We start from the raw sequence: 18,416 nt of genomic DNA on the forward strand, positions 1-18,416 counted from the left end.
TATGACGGAGTTGTCTCCATATCATTACTTAGATGTGTTTCTCATTCTTTAAACAAACAAAACAAAACAAAAATTTTTTTTCCTTTGGAGTAATTTTAGGTCTACAGAAAAAAATTCAAAGACAGTGAAATTACCATGTATCTTTCAGTTGGCTTTTTCTAAATATTAACATCTAACATAACTACGTTGTCAAAACTAAGTTCTCATTAGTACAATACCACTAACTAGACTACAGAATTTCTTCCGGTTGGCCAGCTTGTCTGTCAATATCCTGTTCCTGTTCCAGGACACCGCCCAGGGTACCAGTAACATTTAATCTTCACATCCCCTTAGTCTCTACCAGTCTGCGACAGCTTCTCAGTCTTTCCATATTTTTATGACCTTGACCATTTTGAAGAATAGTGGCCAAGTATTCTGCAGCATGCCCATCAATTTGGGTTTTTCTGATGTTTTCTCATGATTAGAATAGGTTATAGGTTTGGGGGAAGAATCCACAAGGTGAAATATCCTTCTCAATGCATCATTTTAGGGGCTCACGGTATCAACATAACATTAATGGTGAGATTAACTTTAATGACTTGGTTAAGAGTGCATCTACCAGATTTCTCCACTTTAATGTTTATTTTTGAGACAGAGAGACAGAGCATGAATGGGGGAGGGTCAGAAAGAGAGGGAGACACAGAATCTGAAGCAGGTTCCAGGCTCTGAGCTGTCAGTACAGAGCCTGACATGGGGCTTGAACTCACGGACCGTGAGGTCATGACCTGAGCTGAAGTCAGATGCTTAACCGACTGAGCCACCCAGGTGCCCCCAGATTTCTCCACTTTAAATTGTTGTTTTTCTTTTTCTGTGTTCTTTGGAAGTGGATCACTCAGCCCAGACCACATTCATGTTCCACCTTATTTTTTAATTATTTTTTTTAACATTTATTTATTTTTGAGAGACAGAGAACAAGCGGGGGAGGGACAGAAAGAGAGAGAAAGAGACAGGATCCAAAGCAGGCTCCAGGCTCTGAGCAGTCAGCACAGAGCCCGACGCGGGGCTTGAACCCATGAACCGTGAGATCATGACCTGAGCTGAAGTCAGACATTTAACCGACTGAGCCACCCAGGTGCCCCTCACGCTCCACCTTATTAAGCTCCACCTCCCAGAAGGGGGCAGGGGGGCATCTACACATATTATTTGGAATTCTTCTGCATGAAGATTTGTCGCTTTTCCCCCATTATTCATTTCAACCATTTATTTTTTAATTTTTTAAATCTTTTTTTCATTTCAACCATTTCTTTACATCAGTATGGACTCAGGGATCACTAGAATCAGCCACTTTCCCAAGGAGCCCTGGTTTATTTTACTGGGGAATGGTTATTTAGAAACTAAGATCTATGGGTTGTCTGGGTGGCTCAGTCGGTTGTGTCCAACTCCAGCTCAGCTCGTGACCTTGCGGTTTGTGAGTTCGAACCCCACATCAGTCTAGCTGCTGTCAGTGTAGAGCCTGCTTTCGATCCTCTGTGTCCCCTCTCTCTCTCTCTCTGCCCCTCCCTTGCTCACGCTCCCTCTCTCAAAAATAAATAAACAGTTACAAAAAAAAAAAAAAAAAGAACCGAGATCTGGGTACTGGGTATGCTTATTGCTACCAGAGCGTGTCTACTTCAAGGCCTTCTCTGCAGACAGAGTTTGGAAATAAATGTACGTTTTCTAACCCATGTGTATACACACATCTGTAATTCTTTCTGTACCTATCTGTGTCAAAGTAAACATGAGTCCATACTGACTCCGCCTCTAACCCAGCCCAGGGTTTATTGTAGCCTTTCCCCTTGCTTATTTGCAACCTGGTTCCCGTTATCTACAATCTATTACTTATTTGTTCAGTCCTAGTACATATATAAAGTAGTTTCAGAGGGCGCCTGGGTGGTGGCTCAGTTGTTAAGGATCTGACTTTGACTCAGGTCACTATCTCACGTTTGAGTCCCATACTGGGTGAGCTCAAGTCCCGCTTTGGGTGACCATGAACCCCACTTAGGATGAGCCCTGCTTCTCTCTCTCTCTCTCTGCCCCTCCTGGGATTCTCTCTCTCTCCCTCTCTCTCTCTCTGCCCCTCACTCGCACCCTCTCTCTCTCTCTCAAAAATATATAAATAAAGTCATTTCAGAATCGCCAAACTGTACTCCATGAAGAACAAATTTACCCTAGAGTACAATGTTTACCTACAGTACTTTTTTGTCTTCAGTCTTATTGTATCCAATCAAAGAATCCTTTTCCAAAATTACTTAGATCAGTTCCTTTCCTCTCCACCCCCTTCATTGAGGTGCTGTCATACGTAACACAGGGTAGTTTGTCATAATCTGCATTCCATTCTGGGATCTCATGACATCTTGGTCGATTTTTTAAAAAATTTGCATGCAGCAAAGCTCGTTGTGTATGGGTTTTGACAAAATGCATGGAGTCATGTATAAACTACCTCGGTGACGTATAGAACAGTGCCATCACCCTGAAAATTCCCCTGTGTGTATGGTAACCAACTTTCTGGTTTCCCTGAGACTGCAGAGGGGTCCCAGGATGCAGGACTTTCACCCTGATATTTATCTTGATATTTCATCTTGATATTTATCAACCGACTGAGCCATCTAAGCACGCCAGCTTTTTGTATTTCTTATAATGCAAATCTGCTAGCAATGAATTCTCTCAGGCTTTGTCTTTCTTTCAACTTCATGTTTGAAAGATAATCTTTCTGCATATAGAAGTCTTGGCTGGCCGGTTTTCTTTCAGCACTTTGAATATGCCGCCCCACTCTCTTCCTCCCTGCTGTTGAGAAGTCAGTTGTTAATTGCATTGTTGTTTCCCCATCATTTTTTTTCTTGCTGCTTTTAAGATTTGCTATTTGTCTTTCTTTTTAAAAATTTTGTTTAATGTTTATTAATTTTTGAGAGAGAGACAGAGTACGAGCAGGGAAGGGGCAGACAAAGAGGGAACACAGAGTCTGAAGCAATCCAGGCTCTGAGCTGTCAGCACAGAGCCCAACATTGGCCCAACTCACAAACTGAGAGATCATGACCTAAGCCAAAGTCAGAGGCTTAACCAAGTCAGCCACCCAGGCACCCCTGCTCTTTGTCTTTCAAGTTCAACCATGATGTATTTATTAACATGGATTTATTAAGATTTTTGGATCTGTAAATTAATGATATTTATCAAATTTGAAAGTTTTTGGCCATTATTTCTTCAAATATTTTTCCTGTCCTTTTCTTTCTCTTTTCTGCTGTGACTGCCATTTCTCTATGTTGGCATGGTTGATGTTGTCCCTAGGTCTTGAGGCTCTGTTCATTTTTCTTCATTTTTTTAAATTCTCTCTAGTGTTCAAGATTGAGTCATTTTTATAATCTGTGTTCAAGTTCACTGATTCTTCTGTCATCTCAAATCTACTGTTAAGATCATCTAGTAATGGGGCGCCTGGGTGGCGCAGTCGGTTAAGCGTCCGACTTCAGCCAGGTCACGATCTCGCGGTCTGTGAGTTCGAGCCCCGCGTCGGGCTCTGGGCTGATGGCTCGGAGCCTGGAGCCTGTTTCCGATTCTGTGTCTCCCTCTCTCTCTGCCCCTCCCCCGTTCATGCTCTGTCTCTCTCTGTCCCAAAAATAAATAAACGTTGAAAAAAAAAATTAAAAAAAAAAAAACTTAAAAAAAAAAAAAAGATCATCTAGTAAATATTTCATCTAAGTTATTGCAGCTTTCAAGTTGAGAATTTCCAATTGGTTCTTTGTTATATTTTTCATTGTTTTTGTTGAGACTGCCTGTTTTTTAGTTGTAATTATATTTTGCTTCCATTATATTTTCCTTTAATTCTTTGAGTGTATTTATAATACCTGCTTTGAAGACTTTGCTAAATCCAACATCTGGGTCCGCTTAAAGACAGGTTCTATTGACTGCTTTTTCACCAAATATGGGTTTTATTGTGTTTGCATACACACTTCACACTTTTTTGTTGAAAACTGGACATTTTGGATAATATATTTTGCAACTTGGGATTCCGATTGGATTCCTGCTGCTATTGTTTTTAGTGACTTGTCTGAAGTTAATCTGTGGAATGTATCTCCCTCCATAGTGTGAAGGAGCCTGATGTCTTTGCTCAGATTTTTTAAAAATTGACATTTTTAGTTTAAATACTTGTAGACTCACATGTGGATTTAAGAAATAATACAGAGAGATGTCACGAGCCCTTTGTCCAGTTTTCCTCAGTGGCAGTATCTTGTAGAACTATAGTATAATATCACCACCAGGATATTGGCATTGTAGTGAAAATCCAGAATACTCCCATCACAAGGATGCCCTTCTGTTCTTTTATAGCCATACCCATACCCATCCCACCCTCCATCCTTAATTCCTGGAAACTATTAAGAAATGTCCTCCAATTCTATAATTGTCATTTCAACAGAGTTATAGAAGAGCAAGTATATAGCCTGTGAGCCTTTAAGCCTGGCTTCTTTTACTTAGCATCATGCCTTTGAGATTTATCTCAAGTGTTGCATGTATTAGTAGTTCATTCTTTTTTATTACTGAGTAGTGTTTCATCATATGAATATACCACAGTGCCATAGACTGGATTTTTGTGTTGCCTCAAAATTCATGTTGAAACCCAATCCCCAATATGATGGTATTTAACAATGGGGTTTTGGGGAAGTGATTTGGTCATGAGGGCAGAACCCTCAAGAATGGGATTAGTGCCCTTATAAAAGAGAGATTTGTCCCTCCTGCTATGTGAGGACACAGAAGATTACTGTCCATGAAATTGGAAGCAGACCTTCCCCAGACATCAAATGTACTGGAGACTGGATCTTGGACCTCTCAGTCTTCAGAACTGTAAGAAATAAATTTCTGTTGTTTATAGGCCACCCAGTCTATGGTGATTTGCTATAGCAGCACAGAGTAAGACACACAGATTATTTAATCATTTACCCATTGAAGAACATCCAAGGTCATTTCTAGTTTAGGGTTATTAGGAATAAAGCTGCTGTGAGCATTCATGTACAGGATTTTGTGTAAACCTATATTTTCATTTCTCTGGGATAAATGCCCAAAAGGACAATTTCTGGGTTGTATGGTAGTTGCATGCTTGACTTCATAAGAATTCCCCAAGTGGGACACCTGGGTGACTCAGTCTGTTAAACAGCCAGTTCTTGATTTGGGCTCAGGTCATGATTTCACAGTTCCTGAGTTTGGGCTCCACATTGGGCTCTGTGCTGTTAGCGTGGAGCCTGCTTGAGACTCTCTCTCTCTCCCTCTCTCTCTCTCTCTCTGCTCTCCCCAGCTCACTCTCTCTCTCAAAATAAACTTGAAAGAAAAAAAAAAAAGAAATTCCACAGTTTTCCAGAGTAGGTGTACAATTTTACATTCCCACCAGCAATGTATGAGTAATTCAGTTTCTCTTTGCTCTTACCAGCATTTGATGTTATCACTATTAATTAATTAATTCATTCATTCATTCACAATTCTGATAAGTGTACAGTGGTATCTTGTTGTGGTTTTAATTTGCATTTCTCTCATGGCTTAAGATATTAACCGTTTTTCTATGTGTTTATTTGAAATCTCTTCAGCAAAATGTCTGTTCATGTCTTTTGCTCATTTTCTAGTTGAATTGCTGTTTTTTGTTTGTTTACTGTTGAGTTTTATGAGTTCTTTTTATATTCTTGATAGTAGTTCTTTGTTGGATATGTCGTTTGCAAATATTTTCTCCAAGTCTGTAGCTTTTCATCCTTTTAACAGTGTCTTTCACACACCAAGAGTTTTACATCGATGAGGTACAATTGGTCAAATTTTCCTTTTATGGATTTTGTTTGTGGGGTCATGTCTAAGGAGTTTTTGCCTAGTCCTAGATCCTGATTTTCTCATGTGTTTCTTTTTCTAAAGTTTTATAGCTTTATATTTTACATTTAAGTTCATGATCCATTTTGAATTACTTTTTGCCTAACATGTGGGACTTAGAGTCAAAAATGTTCAAGTGCTATGGCACCATTAAAAGTACTATCCTTTCGGGGCGCCTGGGTGGCTCAGTCGGTTAAGCGGCCGACTTCGGCCCAGGTCATGATCTCGCGGTCCGTGAGTTTGAGCCCCGCGTCGGGCTCTGTGCTGACGGCTCAGAGCCTGAAGCCTGTTTCAGATTCTGTGTCTCCCTCTCTCTGACCCTCCCCCGTTCATGCTTTGTCTCTCTCTGTCTCAAAAATAAATAACCGTTACAAAATAAATAAATAAATAAATAAATACATAAATAAATAAAAGTACTATCCTTCCTTCGCCAAATTGGTTTTTGCACCTTTGTTTAAAAAAAATCCAGTGGACCTACTTGTGTGGGTCTATTTCTAGGCTGTCTATTCTGCTTCTGATCTCTGTGTCAGTCCTGTCATCAGTACTATGCTATCTTCATTTCCATAGCTGTCTAGTAAGCCTTCATATTGGGTACAGTGATTCTACCCCTTTAATCTAAGATTATTCTAGACATTCGAGGGCCTATGCCTTCCCTTATACATTTTAGAATAAGCCTATGTCTATCAAACAAATCCTTGCTGGCATTTTGGTAGGAATTGCATTAAATCTTTAAATCAGTTTGGCAAGCATTGACATCTTGACTCTTTGAGTCTTTCTGTCATGAGCACGGTATGCCTCTCCATTTATTTGGTTTTAATTTCTTTCATCAGCTTTATATATGCTTTGTTAGATTCATACCTAAGCATATTTAAATAGTTGTAAATGCTACTGTATTTTTCATTTTGCTTTCCATTTTATGTTGAACACTGGATGTTTTAGATAACATATTATATCTGATTTCCCCCCCCCCTTGAATGTTATTGTTGTTTTTAGTAAATGCCTAGACTCAATCTTTGGAATCTCTCTGCCTCGTGGTACACAACCCATAATGTCTTGGCTCAGTTTTTGAATTTATATTTTCATTTTTTGTAAAATAAAATCTGCCTATACATTGTCTCTGGGTCTGTCTAGTGAGTGGTCAGGTAATGACAGGCTCTGCTTAAACACCAGTGAGGCTCTCACCCTTGGCCAATGGACTTGGGGACAGGTGGGGGGCCTATTCAAAATTCAGTCTGTTTTCAAGTCTCTCCCAGCTTTTACTTTCTACCACAGATCTTGAACCTTCTTGGGGTCTCCCCTGTGTATGAACACAACCTCCCATTCCATCAGGGATGTAATGGAAAGCTTGATCAGCCCTCTCTGGTTCTCTCTTTTCTGGGATTTCCCTGGCAAATTTCTAGATAGCCCACTGGTCTGCCAACTGCCCCAAGTAGGCCTGCAGCCTCAGGCTACCAAAGCTGTGGGTTTTCACCTTTCATTTCCTACGGAGTTTCCTACTTTTACTGACAATGCCAGTGAGCATGGGGTTTTTCTCCCTCCCCTCCAAATCAAATCCAACAGTGAAACTGCCAGTATTCAAAGGCATCTTCACCCTGGTAGCACGACAAGCTGGGGATGGGGAAGGAAATGGAAACAGCTCCAGGCAAGACTCCCACAGTTTTTTCCAAAAGTTCAGTTTTTCCATAAATAGATGCTTCTCAATTTTTTGGCTACTTGCCTTTGGTCAACTTCCAGAGCCCTGGAATGGTTGGTTTTGTCAATTTTGTCCTGTTTTATAGTTGCCTAACACTTTGCCGGAGACACTCAGCCATGACTGAACCTTTTAGCCCCGGAACACCTTGAAATCCAGCTGGGATCCAGACTCTTCTACCCTCCCAGCTCCAGCTCCTGTGGGTGAAATCAGCCTTCTTAAGTGAAGCTCTCCATTCACATGCAGATCTCCCTCTACTGGTGAGAGAAGGCTCAGAATTAGGTTTGCCTACTGACAGGTCCCAACACAGTCCAGAGCAGTAATCTCCAGAGTGGGGTGCACAAGCTCAGACAATGGGATGGCACCAGTCAATTCATAAGGGTGTAAAAACTTTTAGATTGAAATTAGGCTCCACTCAGATTAAGTATACAAACTGACATCATCACCCTCCCTTGGATGGTCAGTTGGATGGGCATGGGTCAACATGTGGGGTCGAGACTCCTACACAAGGTGTATGTTCCTCACACAGTTGCCCTGAGGGAAGCACCCTCACACTTCGTCCACTTTCAGCTTATCAAGAGCTGCTGCGATGTATATGGACCCTATCAAGGGGAGTCATGACTTGTTAACTGGTTTAAAACTAACACCCACAACACGGACAAATGGGTTAAAAAGACTCCTTCAAATAAATTACTGATTGAGAATAACACTCAAGTGCAAGCAAATGACAGATAATGGTGGAGGCAATTCCTCCTCCTCCTACTGGGAGGTCTTCCCAAGTTCCATTAGGAGCTCAATATAATGATACTTTAATCAGATCTAACAAGAAGTCATCCAGAAAATAATGCCAAGTTAATGAGCACAATTTGAAATATAGATTGACAAATTCAGAGTGATGAATCTCACCCTAAGCCCCTTAGGTGGCTTGAGATATTAGCTAATGGACACTATGATGTCATCACATTGTCAAGGCATTTTTAAACTGCTGTATTTTGTGTTTCTATTTTTACGTGTATTTTACTAGGTAAAGAATTTAGTAATATAGTCATGCATGTACATAATATTCTAAGAAAATTTATATCCAATGTGTGCAATAGAATTCACTGCCACTAGAAGTGAGAGATAAAGTCCCCCTGGTCTCTAGGGTACTTCTGCATCGGGATCCCATGGTAGTATGTATGCCACTGTGCTAGCTGGGGTCTCTGCCGCAGGGCTGCCAAGTCCCAAACACTCTCCACCCGGGATTCCTGTCTGGCGTCAAGAGGTTTTGGGGCCAAACTTGCAGGACCAGAACTCAATACATAATCAGCAGACTGCACCTTGCAGACTGATATCACTCCTTTGCCCCAACCCAAAGTACCCGCTTTATCGGTGGGACTCAAGACTACAGATGGGCGACCTCCCAGCCCTCCACATCTCCAATCAGAGAGGTCATGAGAAACCTCATGTCACATAGTGGGATCTTGACAAAAGAGCTCGTGGAATTGGATCATTAACCTTTAACATTTCCGGGGACCAAAGTAGGAAGGGTGTGAATAGGACAGTAGGCAGGGCTTATGGGCTCAGCTCTGGTCCTGTCTGCACCAACTGACCCCCGAGAGCTGTCCTGCAACCCCACCATATTTCCTGCATGGACAGAGTATAAGGTAAGCAGGCGGACTCCAGACCTCCCCAGTTACAGCTCCCATTCATCACCTACGGCCTCCACATACTTCACGGAATTCTCTCAAGAACCCTAGGAAGGAAACACTATTACTAATCATTCTCTTTACAGATGAGGAAATGGAGGCAGAGTACAAATGAAATTTGCCCAAGGCTCTCCAAGAGGAAAGTGCTAGTGCCAGAATTGGAACCCAGACAATCCTAATTAGGCACTAAATCCGAAACCCCAACTCCTAACCACTGTGTTCTCCTGCCTCCTTATACGCTACCATCTGTCCATGACCTGGTCACCGGTAACTGCTGACACTAGAACTGGCCACCAGAGGGGAAAGCACGATCATTTGCTCTAAACAAGGCATGCGTGTTGCAGGCTTAGTGTTGGGGCTTAAGACACACAAAGATGTACTCTGAAGGGACCCCATCTAAAAACCACACATACACACACACACACACACACACACACACACACACGCACGCATCTTGCTTCATCCATCTGTTGCCAATACTTGCAAATTCTGGGCAGACCACCTCAAAGATTTTCTTTTGCTCTGCCTGCCTAGCTTAGGTTTTTGACATCTCATTTTTTCAGTGTCCAACCCAGGCCAAAATCTGTAACATCATTTTCACTAAAAGTTGCATATCCCACACTCTCCAGGGATGGTGCACTTCTAGCCAAACTCTTGGTTTTCCACTGTATTCCTGACCTGTTTCCTGCTCATATTACTTCTACCCCATGAACCATCCAACCCCCCCCCCCACCCACCCCGTCCAATATACAGCATGTTTCTGTTGCGCTCCAGCAACTTTATGGGTAAATTTCTTACACCTTAGAGCTACAGGCTATCATTTTTGTATCTGAGAATGGCAAAAATGTACATACCAGAATGTGGGTTAAGATCAGTTATTCTCTTTTCTTGCTCTCCTGGCATTCTGTATGCTGGGAGTATGTATGGGGTGGGGAGGAGGGGCTGGTGAACACAGGAGGAGGGATGGAGACAGGAAGTACATCACTTGTTCCCCAGTCCCAATGCCTGCTTGAGTGGGACCCTGGCTTTCACGAGTGCCAGATGGACATCTTTGCAGATCACAGGACTGTCCCCTTGGACCAACCTCCCCTTCCTCCTGGCGGACTAAGGACAGGGAAGTACCTCTCCAGCTCATGGCCTCATCTTGAAGTGTGGGCCACAGTCAGGCAAACTGAGAAGAGCCTTAGATCACAGGCTGGTAGACCTTGACCCTAGGGGCCGGGGAATGAGAGCCATTGTAAACGTCCAGGGTTGGTAGGAAGCCAAAAGCTGAGGCATCGAGGGAACTTTCCGTCTAGGGCAGAATGCATGGGGTGAATATGCCGGGACCCTGGTTTTCAACAGGGCAATGCCAGCCCTAGGGGAACTTTGTTTAGGAGAGATTTTGGGTTATCACAATAATAGGGGACCTCTCCTTGCATGTGGAGGCCCCCCATAGGACAGCGCAAAGACCTGTCACATCTCACAAAGCTTCCAGGGTCTTACCCATCCTTCAGGTAGAGATGAAAAATGTATATCATCATTTGAGCCTGGAACCTATTTTGCACAAATACTTTTTAGACATGCACTATACTTTCTAGGATCCCAAGTAAACGGAGGGAAGAGTGTACCTTGTTGTTTTGGGAAACTTAACAGGAATCCCATCTCCTGCAGTCCTGCCGGGGTCGGAGTGGCAGCCGAACCTCACCTGTCACTCTGTGCGGGGCTGTCCCGCTCACAGAAATCCTCTCACGGGTACAGGATCTAATCCCATTGTCATCACTTCAAGGTTGTGCCCAGGGGCACGTGGGTGGTCCAGTCAGTTAAGCATCAGACTTCATCATCTCGCAGTTCGTGAGTTCGAGCCTTGGATTGGGCTCTGTGCAGACAGCTTGGAGCCTGGAGCCTGCTTCGGATTCTCTCTCCCCCTCTCCTTCTGCCCTCCCCCACTTGCTCTCTCTCAAGAATAAGCATTAAAATTTTTTTTTCTTAAAAAATAAAAAAAAAGGTTGCACCCAGGCCTTTACTTAAGATGCAGCTGAGTTCATTACATGTTGCTTTCCTTCTATTTATATTTCAGTTAGTCCTCTATTTTTTTAATGTTGATTTATTTTGAGAGAGAGAGAGAGAGAGAGAGAGAGAGAGAGAAACAGGGGAGAGGCAGAGAGGAAGAGAGAGAGAGAGAGAGAGAGAGAGAGAGAATCCCAAGCAGGCTTTGCACTGCCAGCAGAGCCAGACGCAGGGCTTGAACCCACAAAACCACGAAATCATGACCTCAGCCAAAGCCAAGAATCAGATGCTCACCCAACTGAGCCACCCAGACACCCCGTCCTCTATTTTTTTTATTTTTATTAAAAAAATTTTTTTTATATTTATTTTTGAGACGGAGAGAGAGCGCGAGCGAGGGAGGAGCAGGGAGAGAGAGGGAGACACGGAATCCGAAGCAGGTTCCAGGCTCTGAGCTGTCAGCCCAGAGCCCGACGCGGGGCTCAAACCCACGAACCGCGAGATCATGACGTGAGCTGAAGTTGGACACTCCACCGACTGCGCCACCCAGGCGCCCCCTTTTTATTTTTAATTACGTGTTGGTAAATGATACTCTCTTTTCAGGATAGTAAAATCTATAAAAAGAAAAGGTTAGGCCTCATCAGGTTGAGCTCAATGTGCTAGGGGCCAAAGGGCCCCAGCTCGGAAAGCCAAGGGGCCCCTGATGCCCTAAGTGTGACCCTGGTCCCGCTCTTCAGTGTGTCCACGGGTGGCCTGCAGCTGCCCCAGCACCAGCGGCCCCCCCAGGTGGTGCTAGAGCAGGAAAGCAGCCAGGCAGAGCCTGGAACGGGTGCCCCGGACAAGAGGGAAGGGGAGGGGTGCCCTTCCAGCTGGCAGACCGCTGCAGTGTTCATCACGTGTGCCAGGTAGGAACCCCCGTGTCAGGGACAGGTGGATTCCCCAGCTTCTACGTGGATGAGGCATGTGCACCAGCCACACGGGCATGGATGTGGCGCAGGTAGACAGCCAGATTCGGCTGAAGGACACGGACCGAAGACGGAGAGTCTTCCAGATTCAGGATATGATCCAGTGGCCAGGCTGGAGATGGAAGGGCAGAGGAATCATGTCTGAAAGGCACACAGGTTTGAACTCGAAGCATCTTCCCTAGCCCCTTCTGTGTGTCTTTCTTCTTTTTTATGACTTTTTTTAAAGATTAAGGGCTACTTCATCATTAAAATGAAGGCGTGGCCAATGTGATTTCAAGAGGTCAGGCCCCCAAATTCTGAGAGGCAGAGAGATTGTAAGGCATTCTCAAAATGACTACACGAATTCTTGATAGCTAGAATCCTGAATTTCAGACCCTGAAATCTCTCAGCTGTGAGGTCGCTCATAAATTATCCAGGGCCGGTGGTTTTGAAACTGCAGTCTGCTTTCCATTAGCTGGCCGTGTAATCAATTTAGTGGTCAAGCTCAGTTTTTAAATTAAATAGAAGAAACTAAAATTTAAAAATATTGGTGTGTGTCATTCGTGGCGGGAGCAACGATCACTTCATGATGTTTGTTTCAATTATGTAACTTCCTTCCGGCCATCCATTCTCATCCTTGAAAAGTGAGAAGCCAGGGCACAGGCAGCCCCACGGCCCAGAGAAGCCAAACCCAGTTCTCCTCTACCCCCAGGTAGCCAGAGGTGACCCACCAGCCCAACTCTTGCACACCCGCCCTTCCCACTTCATCGGAACACACGTTCACAGAGTGCTGGACACTGTTCCAAGCACTTGGCATTAGGGCGCCTGGGTGGCTCAGTCGGTTGGGCATCCGACTTCACTCAGGTCATGATCTAGAGGTCCGTGGGTTCAAGCGCCAGGTCTGGCTCTGTGCTGACAGCTCGGAGCCTGTACCTGCTTCAGATTGTCTCCCTCTCTCTCTGCCCCTCCCCCACTCATGCTCTTTCTCTCTCTCAAAAAAATGAATAAACACTAAAAATGTTTTTTAAAAAATAATAAGCATTTGGTATTGCTGAATTCTCACTGCATTCAAGTGAGTGCCATCATCCTTATTTTACAGATGAGGAAACTGGGGCACAGAGAGGTTAAGCCACTTGGCCAAAGCTGCAGGGCATGTGGGAATTGGAGCCGGGGCTCAATGCTGCCACGCCGGATTTCAGTTCCTGGACCAGCCAGGGGTGCGGCATCTCCCTGCACGGCCTCTGGCACACCAGCCCCATGGGGCCACTGTAGCAGCAGCCTGGGGGAACCTGTCCTCGGGAGGTGGACAAATCCCCAACGGGCCCCCATTCTCCATGCGGCAATGAGCCCGGGGTCCCTGAGCGCCAGGGTCGCAGCTCCGCTCTCTGCATCCAACGCTCCCACCCCACCCCAACCCCTGCTCCCATTCCTGGGTGCATTCAAACCGCAGCTATTCCAAGATGCCATCTGGGGCCCCCCGAAGAGCCATCATCCTCTGCCCTGCAACCCTCTTGATCTCATCACTGTCTGCCATTAGATTACACTTTTTCGTGAACTGTCTCCCCAACTAGAAGGAAGGGCCGAAAAGACCAGTCTTTTGTCGATGTGCTACAGCACCTTCAGCTCCCAGAACAGTGAGGACACTTAGGAGAACCCGAGAAAGATTTGTTACTGTGAGTGATGCAACAAGTCGATCCCCTCTTCCCCTGGGACACAGCCCACACACTTGCATCTATTCTCACAGTGGTCAAACCACCCTAGTTCACCCATAATAACAACTAGCATGGCACCAGTCTGGGGTCTTTGGAGGCTAAGAAGAAGAAGAAGAAAAAGACTCTCTCAGATGAAGAGAGAAGTTTGGGCAAGTTCACGAAGACCTTGACCGGACTCCACACCGCTCCTCTGGTCTTTGCGTTCATTCTGATCTTTTCTGTGCTCCTTGCTGGTCTGTGAGTCTGAGTGGCTTCAGGTGCAGCGTGCCTGCCAGGGAATAAAATAGCAACTTGACTCAAGGCCTCAGCACGGGTCAGATTTTACACGAAGCGGACAGAAGGAAGATGGGAGCTCTTACTGACCAAGGACTCTTGTTCACACGTGATGAGCAGGACATGCCATCTAAGAGTACAGGGGAAGAGCAGTGAGGGGCACGAAGCGCGGCCTGTGAGAGAGACGAGGCAGGAGAGGTGAAGAGGTAGAAACAAATGGGACTGTTGAGGCATCCTGTCCAACACGGTCCTGGCCACAAGAGTGCCTAGAGACTGGCCTCTGTGACCCTGGAGCCTGCCGGGAAGGGAGGGGAGGTCCACAGAGCCTCCGCCCATCGGGGAAGAGAAGAATTCACGTTAGCGAACACGATCTCCCTTGATAAGCTGCTCCACAAATAACTGTAGGGGATGCGCCGTCCTGGCACAGGGCGTCTGGCACATGCGGGAGCTCTGTGACAGGAGAAGGCAGAGCGGCTGGCATCTGCTTCTGGTGGTGACTCAGGCCAAGTGCACGTGAAGGGCTTACGTAACTGAGAAGGGCGTCTTCACATCCCCATGTCTATTCACGTGCTCTGCAGTGGTCTCCATTGCTTAGTTTACTCACTTCTGGGCAGGATTTGGGTCAAGTCTGTGGGCACTTGCTGGTCCAGGGCCGTCAAAGAGGTTTTGTACTCTCAGGGAGAAGACCTGTATGTTCGCTGAGGCCAGCTTAGTAGGAGACGCGGCCCACCCCGCATCCTGACGATGAGCGACACGTGGAGAAAACAGGTTGCAAAACACCCCCAGTAACTGATCACATATGTTCTTCCCTTAGAAAACACCCATCAGATGGGAGGAAAACAGAGACACGGCAAATAAACTCAGATGTTTTATTCTGTAAAGCACATATGCACATATTTCAAACACAGAAAATGAATCTGGGAGTAAATGCCGTAACAGATCAGCTACTGACCATCATGCAGCAAGGTAAGTGAGATGGGTCCGCTGGCCCTTCTAAGCCCACAGCGCCTGCAGGAGGGTGGAAAACCAGGATACTGAATCCCTACAGACTGCCAAAGAAAATGCAACCGAAACGGCAGGCTCCTAGTGACGAGAAAAACTTACAAATAGAATCAAAACTGATTCAAGTCATACAGTGAAAGCACAAAAGGAAAAAGGAAAGAGATCAATATGATCTGAAACAACCATTTAATAGTAAGTTGCTAACCTTTAATTGGACCTCCAGTCCAAGATGCCTGAGGACGCGCCAGGGCTCCCGTGCGGGGTCACTCAGAATGGCCTGTGGGCCCTGTGTGGGACGCTCTTCTAATCCTGAGGGTCCCCCAGCAAACGCAGCGGAGGACTGGGCCTTGTCTCCAAGTGCCCAGATGTTAACAGGACTCTGGACTTCCTGAGATTCCATGAAAGTCTCTCCGGTTCCTAGACCTCTTCACCCAGGCCCATGGCCTCTCCTCTTCCCCGATTTCTTTTATACGCCTGACTGACTCTAGGTTTCTAGAAGATCTTTGAGAATTACCTGCTAGAGTGAATGCTGGATTTTTTAAGTGTGTGTCCTGGCCTCATGGACAAGTCATACTGTCCAGGCATTTTTGGCACTTCCTTCCCTCATGCCTAACAGAGTCCTTCCTCCCCTGGCTAGAGATTCCAGCCATTCCCTGTTATTAAAACAAGTGTAATTAACATTAGCAACAAGCTGGACTGAACAAACCAGTGAAACTGACGTTTTCCACCTGTCTTTCTCCTTTTGTGTTACTCTGCCAGTTATAAATCTATCCCTGTAACTCAACTTCATGGGGATTTTATCAATTCAGTAGCAGCTTAACCTAAAATCTGTTGGTCTTAATGATACTGATGTTTCTAAAGGCCAAGCCAAATGGCTCTTTCTCAATCTTGTCTCATAAAAGTCTCAAAGTCTCTAAAGAGAAAACTAAAGGACCAGGTTAGCCATGCATCATGTAAGCAACTCATAAAAAAAACTGGATAGACAAGTATGATCACTACACTTGAAATGTACTAAAAGGAAAAAAAAAAAAAAAAGGATATTAACATATTAAGTTACTACAGTGATTATTTTAATAATCTTCAGTAAGAGCCCACAATTGTTTTCCATTCAAGAATGCCTGGGATCAAATGTTCTAGGCCAATTATTTCAGACTGCAGGACTAATTCTAATTGGGAACAGACTACAGACCTGAAGTTCAGGGGAAAAAGTGCTGAGAGTCACATCTAAGGTTTTAATTGCCCTTCTGCTACATAATGTTGCTCAGGAGAACACAGAAGTCAGTAATGACAAGGACTTATTAAGGCAAAGAGCTATTAAGGAAAAACCATAAGAATACAAGAAACAACAAAGGACTAGAAAAAGTAACACAATTTTTTAAAACATAAATATGGAGCAGAAAGAAAAAGGGATAAAAGATTTAGATCATCCAAATGCCACAGGAAAGAAAAATGCTTTGAGTTTTCCTGATACGTGGCAAATCAGGAGTCCTTTCCTCAAATTTCACAGGCATTGTTTCCACATTACTGATCTACAAGCTGCCATTTTCCTTCTGAAGATATGTTCATTGCATAAAAACATATGCAAAAAGTAAAAAGAAGAAAAAAAATCCACTCCCTCTTCAAAGAAGAAGCTCTTTTACAACTATGAGACTGAATCATCTGTCTCTTTTTCTATACTGCCAGCTGCACTCCAGAAAACAGAACAGCTAATTTCTACTCTAGAGCCATTTACTTAATTTTTAAGCTCTTTTGAGTGAGGACACTGCTTTAACTTTTATAAAGAAGGGAAGGGACAACAGAGAAGAAAAGGACAGTGGCACATTCTGTGCCAACTCAACTCAAACAAGACCAGGTTCCTCACCATCCATGTGGAAAATGAAACTTAGATCTTTACCATGTAGGTGATTTTTAAATATTTAACTCTTTACTCAAGATAAAAGCACAAGTCTGTCCTAACTAGAGTAGTATTAAAATGTGACTATTTTACTTGTTCTTCAAAGAAAAAAAACAAACAGAACAAAAAACTAAGAAAGATAGGTATGTTTCCTTGCAAGCAAAATGGAGAAAAAGGTATTATTGTTGTTACCATGATTATTAAGCCACAGACACATAAAATCCACAAAATGGATTGGTGGCTTTGGAAATGCAGTATCATATCGAAGGTGCAGACTGTTTGGAACGTTCTGTACATATCGGGCTGAAACAAGAACCAAAGCAAACCTCAACCCCACCAGCAATGAAATGCCCCTGTGACCTTGGCAAAGACGGCATGGTCTGCTCCCCCAGCAGTAAGATCACGCTCCTCTCTGGCGCTACGCAGAACCATCCCAAGTCCACAGGTGAGGCTGAAGGGTTCCCGCTGCACCCAGTGTGAAGCACGTGCATCATTGGACCAATTTCGGAATAGATTTTTATAAATATATACAAATCAGTTACAGGCACTTGAAATGTCTTTGGCTGGAATAACCCAACATTGCAAGATAATATATTCACAGAGTGTCCAGGCCCAGGCTGGGTTCAGCAGGCAATGATTATGGTTCTCTCAGTCTCTCTTAGAAAATGGGCAGTTGTGGGATTAGGCATCAGCCAAAGCCACCTAGAAAAGAAGAGGAGGAGCAATCCGGTCACACGGTAAAGCCCAGGTAACTCAGCCCCGCCCAGTACTCTTACTGAGTTCGGGTCCCCAACCAAACACCAGGGAGCCATACAGAATGCATCGATCAGGCAGGGGAATTACTAAATCCCTAAGAAAACAATGTCACTTGGCAGAGAATGAAGAGAAATCTCAAAGTCCATTGCAGGAAGTAGCTGATCTAGTAGAACCACCATGCTGAGACAGAGTTAACAGTTTTCAAACCCTGATCAGCATTCTAGGAGAGGATTTCTCAAGCCGATAGAAACCGAGAGGAAACAGCCCTCCAGGGTCGGCTGCTCTCCAGTAGGACTTTGAGAACAATTCCCAATCAGTACCTTTTGCCAGCTAAGGCTTGGGTATACGACTGAAAACCCAAAATCATCATTTAGGCTGAGAGTAGACTACATCTGATAAAAAGACAGGAACGAGTCTCACTAATCGAACTAGTGAGTTTGAGCCCTATGTTGGGCTCTGTGCTGAAAGCTTGGAGCCTGGAGTCTGTTTCAGACCCTGTGTCTCCCTCTCTCTCTGCCCCTCCCCTGCTTGCAGTCTGTATGTGTCTCTCTCTCAAAAAGAAACAAACATTAAAAAAAAAAAAAGACAGTAATTAATTTCTCTGGTGGAAAGGTGCTATCC

General features: G+C 44.4%; 1 protein-coding gene across 3 annotated transcripts in view; it reads right to left on the bottom strand.

The window, feature by feature from the left end:
* Nucleotides 1-14,998: 14,998 nt before the first annotated feature.
* Nucleotides 14,999-18,416, bottom strand: part of TMEM248 (transmembrane protein 248) — a 41,711-nt gene continuing 38,293 nt past the window's right edge. For all 3 annotated transcript variants that reach the window (XM_045459808.1, XM_045459811.1, XM_045459809.1), the window contains exon 7: nt 14,999-17,741. In XM_045459808.1, coding sequence (XP_045315764.1) covers nt 17,721-17,741 — 21 coding nt within the window. In that variant the 3' untranslated portion in view covers nt 14,999-17,720. The remainder of the gene's footprint in view (nt 17,742-18,416) is intronic.

This window comes from Leopardus geoffroyi, chromosome E3 (genome assembly GCF_018350155.1).
Source record: "Leopardus geoffroyi isolate Oge1 chromosome E3, O.geoffroyi_Oge1_pat1.0, whole genome shotgun sequence".
NCBI lineage: Eukaryota > Metazoa > Chordata > Mammalia > Carnivora > Felidae > Leopardus > Leopardus geoffroyi.